General features: G+C 37.6%; 1 protein-coding gene across 3 annotated transcripts in view; it reads right to left on the minus strand.

The window, feature by feature from the left end:
• Erap1 (endoplasmic reticulum aminopeptidase 1) overlaps positions 1–12,381 on the minus strand; it is a 41,465-nt gene that overhangs the window by 6,326 nt on the left and 22,758 nt on the right. For all 3 annotated transcript variants that reach the window (XM_057789638.1, XM_057789639.1, XM_057789640.1), the window contains exons 14-16: positions 2,658–2,814; positions 1,783–1,967; positions 37–198 (exon numbers count right to left, since the gene is read on the minus strand). In XM_057789638.1, the coding sequence (XP_057645621.1) occupies positions 37–198; positions 1,783–1,967; positions 2,658–2,814 (504 nt within the window). The remainder of the gene's footprint in view (positions 1–36; positions 199–1,782; positions 1,968–2,657; positions 2,815–12,381) is intronic.

The following is a 12,381-nucleotide window of genomic DNA, read 5'->3' on the forward strand; positions in this document are numbered from 1 at the left end:
TTTTCCTGGCCATGTGGACATCAATGCATGACTCACCACTGGAGCTTTTCTGGATCTTGGCTTGTGCAGAGGGCAAATTCAATTTGGCTTTTTTCAGTACTAGACAAAGATGACTGATATTTACTATAAAGAAAATCCCATCCTTCTGTGCTCTGGGCCCCCACAGCAAACACTGCCAAGGTCACATCAATAGGGAGGCTATGGAAAAGAATAAAACTATAAGATCCTGAGACAGAGCAAGTCTTCTTTATCACAGGCTCACACCTGAAAACATAAATTACTGTTTCCTTCTGTTATACTTTAAGAAAACAGGCAAGAGAAAATGTCTAAAATTAGATTTGAGCAGTTTCAGAAATACAGTTATAAATATCACTCATACATGCCTACACATCTATCTTTTAAATGATAAGAAAGATATTAAATTCACATTCAAAATTTATTCCATGTAGAAGTCAGGGATCTCAATAGCATTGTGGTTGGTAAACATGTCATTTATAATATGAGCAAAGAGGTCAAGACCATGATGGGAACACCTGCTGAAACAGTTTACCTGAGCTAATGGGAGCTCACCAACTCCAGCTGGACAGGGAAGGAACCAGCGTAGAACCAAACTAATTCCTCTGAATGTGGTTGACAGTTACACGGCTGGGGCAGACTATGGGGTCACTGGCAGTGGCATCAGGATTTATCCCTACTGCATATACTGGCTTTTTGGGAATTCATTCTTTTTGGATGGATACCTTGCTCAACCTAGATATAGTAGGGAGGGCTTTGGACCTTCCCCAAAGCAATGTGCCTTACCCTCTCTGAGGAGTGGATGAGGGATGGGTTCTGTGGGGGGGGAGTGGCAAAAATGGGAGGAGGGAAAGGATTGGGAACTGGAATTGGTAAGGTAAAATGAAAAAAGATAGTTTGTTTTCCTTTTTTTGTTAAAAAAAATGTCATTTTTAAAGGCATGTATCCAGATGGTGCCATAAATGATTCCTGGATGCCATTAAGTTCCAAATACAAAAGGGCTAGCAGGACTTGAGACTGAAGACACTGCAGAACCTATGATTCCAGTGTGAACAATTACCAGATACCCTGGACAGGGTTTTTGAAGACAGAAACTCCTGTAAAGGGCTGGAGTAATGGCTCAGTGGTTAAGAGCACTGGTTGTTCTTCCAGAGGACACGAGTTCAATTCCCAGCATCCACATGCAGCTCACAACTATATGTAACTCCAGTTCCAAGGGATCTGATACCTTCACAGCAACACATAGTTAAATAAATTAAAAAATAAATAAAAAATAAAAAAAAGAAACTCCTGTAAAATACATTGCCTCTGTTCTAGCCTGCCATGGCCATGTCTGTTCAGTCATCTTATACACACTACATAAAGTAGAGTTACTGTAATTGTGGGGTTTTTTTTTGGTTTGGTTTTTCGAGACAAGGGACAGGGTTTCACTGTGTAACAACCCTAGCTGTCCTAGAACTAGCTCTGTAGACCAGGCTGGCCTTGCACTCACAGAGATCCGCTAGTACTGCACCACCACTACCCGGCATCTGTAATCATGTTCTAACTCCACCCAGGACATTGATTTTCAGGCATAGAGAAGTTCTTTGTTGCATTTCTTAAAATAGAAAGTTGAACATTTAAAAGTATTAATTTAAAAGGTCCATTTATTTTCCAAAAACGTGAAGTAGGGAAGACTTGTCTATCCAGCTTCTCCCTATGGTTAATGCCAATGATGAGAAACAGGAGAGATACCCTTTTTATACAACCTGTTCAGTGAGAACTGACCTCAAGTTTCCATTGGATGCCTTCCACTCTCTGAAATAACCCTCTGCCTTCTGCACACAGGGCTGATACTTGCGTACACATGCGAGGAGGAGGAGCTGGCTCCTGAGCATCCTCTCTGAGACAGAGCCCTCATCTGACCACATCTGCTTATCAATAAGGTCCTTCAGCAGCCTGAGGAGGAAGGCCTGTGAAGGATGATGGGAATAGTGACAGGAATTAGGGGTAGTGTCACAACAGTTCATGGTCACACAGCCTAGTTCTCCTGGTGATGAGAAACATCACATAAATACATATTGAATGTATTTTAATAATTTTAAGGGAATGGTCAAGTGGAAATAATCTTTAAAACTCAACCCCACTTCTTTAAAAGTTTTCAACTCTATTTAATTTAGTTTTAAAGGGGAAATAAAGCAAAAAAATGATTTTAACATTACCACAGTAATCATGTCTAAAATATTCCATCTACTTAAATCAGGATGAACAGACTAAACTTATGAGCAAAGTATACAGATCCTCACAATATTTGATTAAAGAAATTAGCAACTTTGGGTCTCTTCTGCAAGTGCCACTTAGAATCCGGGAGAATCAGGATTAGTAATTATAGCATATATGTCAAGTCAAATAAAATACTTGTTGGGGAAAAACATGAAAATTAAGTACAGACTCTAACATCACTATTTCTATTTAGTATCAAAGTCTAACCTTCGCTAGTCAATCCAAACTAAATTTTTATTTGCTTTTCCTTAATGAATAAGATGACATATATGTCTATTTTTATGTATATATACATTCAAATACATATAATAATAAGCACGTTCTTATCCACAAGAAAATTATAATTATACTTTAGCTATTTGATTCATCTCAGGCATTACCTTGAATTGAGTTTCCACTTCATTCATATCTCTTTTCTCCATTAACTTATACATAGGTATCAGTTCATTCAAACCTTGGAATACAGGCATAATTTCTGTTTCATTTTTCAAGTACAGGGTTAAATCCAGGGCTTTTTCAACTGATAACTTTCCAATGCTGAGCAAGAGACAAGATGGTCACAGGTTTATAGGAAATCATCCTTTTGTTTCAACATATATTATAATAACCTTCCAGAAAGCAGCAATCATTTTTAAATAATGAATTTTGCAGTAGAATAATTTCTGTTCCACACAAGATGACATTGGGAAAGAAAATTCATAAAGTCCAGCTTGCGACTAATATGAAATTATGCATGTTAGTGTCTGTAACATAGAATATACCAAACTGTGTGACCTTTCAGCCTAAGCTAAGAACTTCAATACAAGATCCTTCAGGGATCCAGGTCAGTGAGATTGCTGCTTAGAAAAAAATAAGAATGCTTTTCATAAATGCATCTTCTCTGTTCAAAAATACCCTGAATAGCAGACCCCTCTGGAATTCCAGTTGCAGTAGGTCATGCAGATGAACTTGTGTTCAAGAACAAGCAACTGTTCAAGCAATCTTTAATTTCTCTCTGCTTTTTTCACCTTAGGAGACTCATTGTAGTAATATGAGGACCGGAAGGAAGGACTCTACATTCAGGGTAGAGAGATATGGAATCTGAGAATTACAGAGCTGTTTCTTCCTACCCAGATGGAGCACTTGGAACTTCATCACCACATGAAAGATGAAGGCATTCATGTTTCCAGTTTGGAAAATATTTCCTTCCCCAATTGTAAAACAGGAAGGAAAGAGTATGTTCACTCTGGCCTCGGTTAGTCAAAGATCATTTGACAGGGTCAAATTACATAAACTATATTCCATAAAGATGCATTATCTTTAAAAGAGAAATCTCTCTTTTGATACAATAGATGTAATGTAAACAAATGGGCCTGCATTAATTTGTCTCACAAGAAGGCTTCAAGAGGTTTAAGAACCCAGCAAGGGAGAACCCCATTCCTATAGCACAGACAGAAAAGCTGCTGGTCAAAGCTATAGAAATAGGCAAGGGGCTCACTAGGATGCTCTCAAGGCTTCCTGCACATTTGCCTTAGATTTGAGTTATTAATGAGAGAGATTAAAATACAAGTTTTGTATTTTACATCAACTAGCAATTAAAGACAGAAGGTTGAGTTTCAGGCTAAAGCTATGTTGCACTGTTGAAAGAACTTGGGGAGAAAGCAGCCTCTGAAGGAGCAGGTAAGAGGGAGGGACCACCAGGGGAGCAGGCCCAAGCCAGAGACCCCTGTGGGACCAGGCCCAAGCCAGGGACCTCAGCAGGAACAGGCCTGAATGGCCTCCAGGATTGCAGAGCAACACCATGGAGTGCTGAGTGACCTCCGGGAACACTAAGTGACCTCCATGGTGACTGGAACCATGGCCCCAACTACACCATGAGGAGCAACCATCTGAGCCTTGGATCCACAGGCATCTGGAAGGCTGATCACCAGAAACACAGCACAAACTACACCAATCAGAAGAAAGGATGGATAGACAAGGTAAGAACACACTCAGAACCACAAAAAGCAACATGACACCAACAAAAACTAGTGGTCCTACAACAGCAAGATTTGAACAGCAAAATATAGATGAAAAAGAGGAAAATTACCAAAAAAGTAATGTTAAGAGATTGTTTGAGGCCCTTAAGGAAGAAATGAAAAAGTTCCTCAAAGAAATGGAGGAAAAGACAAACAAAAAATTGGGAGAAATAAACAAATCCATTAAAGAAAACCAAGAAAAATAAACCAAACATATGAAAGAAATGATTCAACTCTTGAAAACCAAACTAGAGACAATAAAGGAAACACAAACCAAGAAAATTCTGGAAATGAAAAATATGGGAAAATAATCAGGAACCACAAATGCAAGCATAAACAGTAGAATATAAGAGATGGAAGGGAGAATCTCAAGTGCTGAAAATACAATAGAGAAAATAGACTCATAGGTCAAAGAAAACATTAAGTCTAACAAAATGTTAACACAAAATATCTAGGAAATCTGGGACACTATGAGAAAACCAAACCTAAGAATAATAGGGATAGAAGACGAAGAAGTCCAACTCAAAAGCACAGAAAGTATATGCAACAAAATCATAGAAGAAAACTTTCTCAAACTAAAGAAAGATATGCATATAAAGATATAAAAAGTTTACAGAACACCAAATAGACTGGATCAAAAAGAAAGCCCCCTTGCTATACAATAAACAAAACACTAAACATACAGAATAAAGAAAGAATATTGGGGGTGGCAAAAACAAAAAGATTATTAAGAGCTACAAAGGAAGAAGATCAAGTAACATATAAAGGCAGACCTATCAGAATTATACCTGACTTCTCAATGGAAACAATGAGAGCCAGCAGGTTCTGGTTAAGCATTATACAGACATTAAATGGCCACGGATGTAGGCCCAGACTACTAAACCCAGCAAAACTTTTAATCACCATAGGCAGACAGAACAAGATATTCAATGACAGAACCAGATTTAACCAGTACTTACTAACAAAGTACTAGAAGGAAAACTCCATCACAAGAAAGTTGTTAGCTATATCCACAAAAACATAGACAATAGATGATCTCACAGCAGTAAATCCCAAAGAAGGGGAAAACACAATAACATCACCAACGATGAAAATTAAAATAACAAGAACTAGCTATCACTGGTCATTATATTCCTTAATATAAATAGACTCAGCTCACCTATAAAGAGACACAGGTTAAGAGATTGGATATGAAAAAAGAATCAATCCTTCTGCTGTATACAAAGAACACACCTCAACTTCAAAGACAGACATTGCCTCAGAGTAAAGGGCTGGGAAAAGATTTTCCAATCACATGGACCTAAGAAATAAATTGGTGTAGCTATCCTAATGTCTAACAAAATAGACTTCAAACTAAAATCAATCAAAACAGACAAAGGACATTTCATATTAGTCACAGGAAAAATCCATCAAGAGGAAATCTCAATACTGAACATCTATGCCCCAAATACAAGGACACCCTCATATGTAAAAGAAACACTATTAAAGCTTAAATCATACATTAAACCCCACACACTAATAGTGGGAGACTTCAACACCCCACTCTCACCACTGGACAGGTCTGCCAGACAGAAACTTAAAAGAGAAATAAGGGAACTAACAGATGTTATGACTCAAATGGGCTTAACAGACATCTATGGAACATTCCATCCAAACATAAAAGAATATGCCTTCTTCTCAGCACCTCATAGAACCTTCTCAAAAACTGATCACATACTTGGTAATAAAGCAAACATCAACAGGCACAAAAATTTGGAATAGCCCTATTTATGTTATTGGATCACCATGGCTCAAAAATAGAATTCAACAGCAACACTAATTTCAGAAAGCCCACAAACACATGGAAATTAAACAATGCTCACATTACTCACCAATGTGTCAAGGAAGAAATTAAGGACTTCATAAAATTCAATGAAAATGACCACACAACATACCCAAATTTATGGGACACAATGAGAGCAGTGTCCCATATAACACGTAATTCCTACATAAAAAAACTGGAAAAATATCAAACTAATGAGTTAACAGAAAACCTAAAAACTCTAGAACAAAAATAAGCAAAGTCACCCAGTAGGACTAGATGGCAGGAAATAAACTGAGAGCTGAAATCAACAAAATAGAAACAAATAAAACAATACAAAGAATGAATGAGACAAAGTTTGTTCTTCAATAAAAATCAACAAAATAGACAAACCTTTATCCAAACTAATCAAAAGGCAGAGAGAGAATATCAAAATTAACAAATCAGAAATGAAAAGGGGTACATATCAAGAGACAAGGAGGAAATCCAGAGAATTATCAGATCATATTTTGAAAACCTATACTCCACAAAATTAGAAAACGTAAAGGAAATGGACAGTTTTCTGGATAAATATCACTTTCAAAATTAAATCAAGATCAGATAAACAAATTAAATAGATCTATAATGACTAAGAAAATAGAAACATTCATCAAAAGTCTCCCAACCAAAAACAAGACAAAACAAAAAAACAAAGCAAAACAAAACAAAGAAAACCCAGGACCAGATGGTTTCAGTTCAGAATTCTACAACAATTTCAAAGAAGAACTAACACCAATATTCCTCAAATTGTTCCACAAAATAGAAACAGAAGGAACATTGCTAAACTCTTTTTATGAGGCTACAATTACCCTGATACCCGAAGCACAGAAAGACATTAGTAGGAAAGAGAATTACAGACCAATCTCACTCATGAACATTGATGAAAAAACACTCAAAAATATTGACAACCCGAATCCAAAAATACATCAGGAAAACCATCCACCATGACCAAGTAGAATTCATCCCAGAGATGCAGGGATGGGTCAACATATGAAAATCTTTCAATGTAATCCTCCATATAAACAAACTGAAAAAAAAAACACAATAATCTCATTAGATGCTGAAAAAGACTTTAACAAAATACAAGATCCCTTCATGATAAAGGTCTTGGTGAGAACAGGGATACAAGGAACATACCTAAACATAATAAAGGAAATATATAGCAAGCCAACAGCCAACATCAAGGTAAATGGAGATAAACTCGAAGTGATCCCACTAAAATCAGGAACAAGACAAAGTTGTACACACTCTCCAACCTATTCAATATAGTACTTGAGGTTCTAGATACAGCAATAAGACAAAAAAAAAAAAAAGGAGATCGAGATGGTACAATTTGAAAAGCAGTCAAACTATCACTATTTGCTGATGATATGACAGTTTACCTAAGTGATCCCCAAAATTCTACAAATGAACTTCTACAACTCATAAATACCTTCAGTAATGTAGCACGATACAAGATTAACTCGAAAAAATCAGTATCCCTCATTTACACAGATGATAAATGGGCTGAGAAAGAAATCAGAGAAACATCACGTTTTGCAACAGCCACAAATAACTTATAACAAATAATCTTGGATTAACTCTAACCAAACAAGTGGAAGTCCTGTATGACAAGAACTTTAAATCTTTGAAGAAAGAAACTGAAGAAGACACCAGAAAATGGAAAGATCTCCCATGTGATGTGGGAGTGATTTCTTTATAATCTGTTGCTTTCATTGGTTAATTGATGTGGGAGTGTCATATTATACCCATGTTATTTTGGGTATAAAGCTAACCATGCGGGAGCCGGGCTGTGGGAAGAGGCCCGCAGTTCCTACTACAGATGGCTCCCAACATGTGGATGACTATATCCACAGAAAGCCTGAGAAAGCTTGGGAAATAGTAGAATAAAGCATGTTTTCTTGGTAGCAGCAATTTCTCTGTTCTACTCTGCTTGCTAGAGGCAAGCAAGTGCTCTCATGTAAGAGAGGCTTCCTGACTCAGCTTTAGCTGCAAAATCCTGCAGCTCATTAAGAGGTCCTGCCACGAAACACTGAAATGGTATTGATAGAAGCTGACTGCATGCTTGTTTGTTTTCAGCCGTAGCAGGAAAAAAGTTGTGCTGTTTTAAAGTGCTGGCGTTCTGGTCTGTCCTGCCAGGGCAAACTCCGACTCTGTGGCAGGAGGTCAGCTACAGAGAGAGCATTTGAGTGTTGTAGCTTGTTTGCTGGCAAGGACCTTGAAACGCCACAGAGTTGTGGTGATAAACATGGCTACAGCCAGTACCTCAGCCATGAGGCTAGAAAGCTAAGGAATGGCTGGCTCCAGCCGTCAAAGCCACGGCTTTCATCCTACTGATACTACTTGGTAAATTAAAGACTCATGTGGTCAGAAAAAGAGAGATATACAGTAAAGAGAGATTCAAAGACAAAGAAAACTTTAAATGATTTACAGTGTGTTTAAAAATATATACAGGCTGAAAATTAAAGTTCTTAAAAGTAAAATAAGGAAGAAAGAGAGCAGTTGGGTGTGGTAGTACACACCTTTAATCCCAACACTTAGGAGACTGAGGGAGATTGACCTCTGTGACTTCAAGGTGTGGTAGCACATGCCTTTAATCCCAATGCCTGGGAGGCAGAGACAGGCGGATCTCTGAGAGTTCAAGGACAGCCTGGTCTACAGAGTTATTCCAGGACAAATATATACAGAGAATATGAAACAAAAGTAAAAATAAACAAAGTAGAGTTAAAATAAAGCTGCACAAAGATGGAAAATACAATGAGAATCTTGATACTATATGCTATTATGCTCTGTTTGAATTGTTTGAATGCTGAGGAAGGAGAAACAGATGCTAAAAGATATTTGTTTATAAATGTTGCTAAACTAATCCAAGATAGATATTTTGAAAATACCTTGACTTCAGAATTTGGATCTAAGGATATGATACTTTGGAAAAGAGTTTCTTCTTTTGTTTTCACAGAGGATGAGACTCTTTGGATTGCTTCTATTTCAATATGGTATGATGGACCACGCCCTCCTGAAGGGTTGCTGTGAACACCTTTAAAAAATTACTTTGCTCAACTGCTGACTGAGAGGAACCTAGCACACAGGTTATACCATGAAAGACCCGAATAACAGCGCCCCCATTCAGCAGGAAGCAGTTTGGAGAGAAATAACTATGTCTGTATTCCCAAATATTGTTTATAAATGTTCTTTTACATTTAAAGGGGGATATGATATAGGTATGAATAATTTGCATTGATATGGATTTTGCTTTAGTGATTTAAATTTAAGGTCAATTTTGTTATATGTATATGTATTTCTGATATTGATTAAGGTATTGTGATTGTGTAGCTCATGTAAAAATGTTATGTATATAAGTTGTTAATGAATAGTTATTTATAATAGTCAAGTTTGTAGTCATGTTAGATTTTCTAGATGTGCATAGATATATTTTAGATAGAATTCTTCATATCTTTCAAAGATTATAAAATATGGCATTTTAAGTGTTTTAATAACTTAGGGTTTTTCATGACAATGAGACACTCTGCTCCTGGCAGCACCAATCTACTTCAAGCAGAAGATGGGCATCGAAGAGGCACCTTATGGAGTTTGATAGCCATTTGGGCAAGAAATTGCTCTTGCCTGGACTATTTTATAAACTGGACACAAAGAACCCACAGAGAGAGGACTACTGAACTTGCCTAAAGGTGAGATGATCTTTCGGGGTTCCTGATTCATGAAAGAGTCTGCGAGACATTCTGCAGGACACAGCAGATAGTGACTGAATTGCCTTTGAAATTTCCTGCTTTATGGAAATGACTGCTGGAAACTATGGGCCTGTAGGCCGAAGATGGATGCCCCAACGGTACAGAGGAACTTTGGGTGACTGTCCAGGCAATGAGATGTCTCTGTCATTTCTAGAGTTTTGAAAATTGCTTACTTTTTGTTTGCTTAGGTAATATTGTATTCTTCTGGCGTCTTTGATGGAGTTGAAGAATAGATAGTTATAGTTTTCCATTGTTATGATAAAAGATAAAATAGATATAACTGTTTTGTCATATGTAATTTTGCTATGTTAAAGTTAAAGCCTTCCTTTTTTTATTTAAACAGAAAAAGGGGAAGTGATGTGGGAGTGTCATATCAATCTGTTGATTTCATTGGTTAAGTAATAAAGAAACTGCTTGGCCCTCATAGGTTAAAACATAGGTGGGTGGAGTAAACAGAATAGAATGCTGGGAGGAAGAGGAAGTGAGCTCAGATGCAGGGCAGCTCCTCTGAGAGACAGACGCCATGCTCTCCTCTCCAGAGCAGACACGATGAAGCTCTGACCCAGGATGGACGTAGGCTAGAATCTTCCCGGTAAGCACACATTGGGGTGCTACACACATGAATAGAAATGGGCCAAGCAGTGTTTAAAAGAATACAGTTTGTGTGTCATTATTTTGGGGCATAAGCTAGCCAGGCGACCATGAGCTGGGGCGGCAGGAACACAGCCCACAGCTCCTACTACAGTTAATTAATAAAGAAACTGCCTAGGCCCATTTGATAGGCCAACCTTTAGGTGGGTGGAGTAGACAGAACAGAATGCTGGGAGAAAGAAGCCGAGTCAGTGAGTTGCCATGATTCTCCCACTCCAGACAGACGCAGGTTAAGATCTTTCCTGGTAAGCCAGCTCGTGGTACTACACAGAATATTAGAAATGGGTTAGATCAATATGTAAGAGCTATCCAATAAGAGGCTGGAACTAATGGGCCAGGCAGTGATTTAAAGAATACAGTTTCCATGTAATTATTTTGGGTAAAGCCATGCGGGCAGCCGGGTGCCGGGGACGCAGCCCTGCCGCTCATATTACAACACCCATGCCCTTGGGTAGGTAGAATTAACATACTAAAAATATCAGTTTTAACAAAAGCAATCTACAGATTCAATGAAATGCCCATCAAAATCCTAGAAAATTTTTTAATATAACTTCAAAGATCAACACAAAAGCAAAAAACCCAGGATAGCCAAAACAATCCTGTACAATAAAGGAACTTCTGGAGGCATTCCTATCCCTAACTTCAAACTCTACTACCGAACTAGTACTGAAAACACCTTGGTATTGGCATAAAAACAGACAGGAGGACCAATGGAGCCAAACTGAATATGCAAGTATCGATCCACACACCTACAAACACCTGATTTTTGACAAATAAGCAAATAAGAAAATGGAAAAAAGAAAGAATATTAAACAAATGGTGCTGGCATAGCTGGATATCAACATGTAGAAGAATGAAAATAGATTCATATCTATCACAATGTATAAAATTCAAGTTCAGTGGATCAAAGACCTCAATATAAGACCAACCACACTGATAATCATAGAAGAGAAAGTTGGATGTAGCTTGAACGCTTGGCACAGGAGACCACTTTCTATCTATAACTCCAGTAACACAGACACTGTGAGAAACAATTAATAAATGGGACTTCCTGAATCTGAGAAGCTTCTGTAAAGCAAAGGACATGGTCAACAAGATAAAATGGCAGCCTACACAATGGGAAAAGATCTTCACTAACCCCACATCAGACAGAGGGTTGATCTTTAAAATATACAAAAAACTCAAGAAATTTTTCATCAAAAGAACAAATAATCCAATTTAAAAATGGGGTATAAATTCAAACAATCCTCTCAACAGATGAATCTAAAATGGCTGAAAGACACTTAAGGAAATGCTCAACATTCTTAGCTATCAGAGAAATGCAAATCAAAATAACTCTGAGATTCCATCTTACACCTGTAAGAATGGCCAAGATCAAAACACTGATGACAACTTATGCTGGAGAGGATGTGGGTTAAAGGGAACACTCCTTCATTGTTGGTGGGAATACAAACTGGTGCAGCTGCTTTGGATATCAATATGGCGATTTCTCAAAAAATTAGGAAACAACCTACCTCAAGACCCCAGCAATACCACTTTTGAGTATATACCCAAAGGATGCTTAATCATACCTCAAGGAAATGTGTTTAACTATGTTCACAGCAGCATTATTTATCATGGCCAGAACCTGAAAACAACCTCGACTGATGAATGGATAAGGAAAATGTGGTACATTTACACAATGGAGTACTACACAGCAGAAAAAAATGACATCTTAAAATTTGCAGGTGAGTGGATGGAGCTAGAAAATATCATATTGAGTGAGGTAACCCAGACCCAGAAAAACAAATATAATATGTACTTACTCATAAGTGGCTTTTAGACATAAAGCAAAAAAAAAAAAAACCAGCCTACAATTCACAATTAC

This window comes from Chionomys nivalis, chromosome 15 (assembly GCF_950005125.1).
Source record: "Chionomys nivalis chromosome 15, mChiNiv1.1, whole genome shotgun sequence".
Taxonomy (NCBI): Eukaryota; Metazoa; Chordata; class Mammalia; order Rodentia; family Cricetidae; genus Chionomys; species Chionomys nivalis.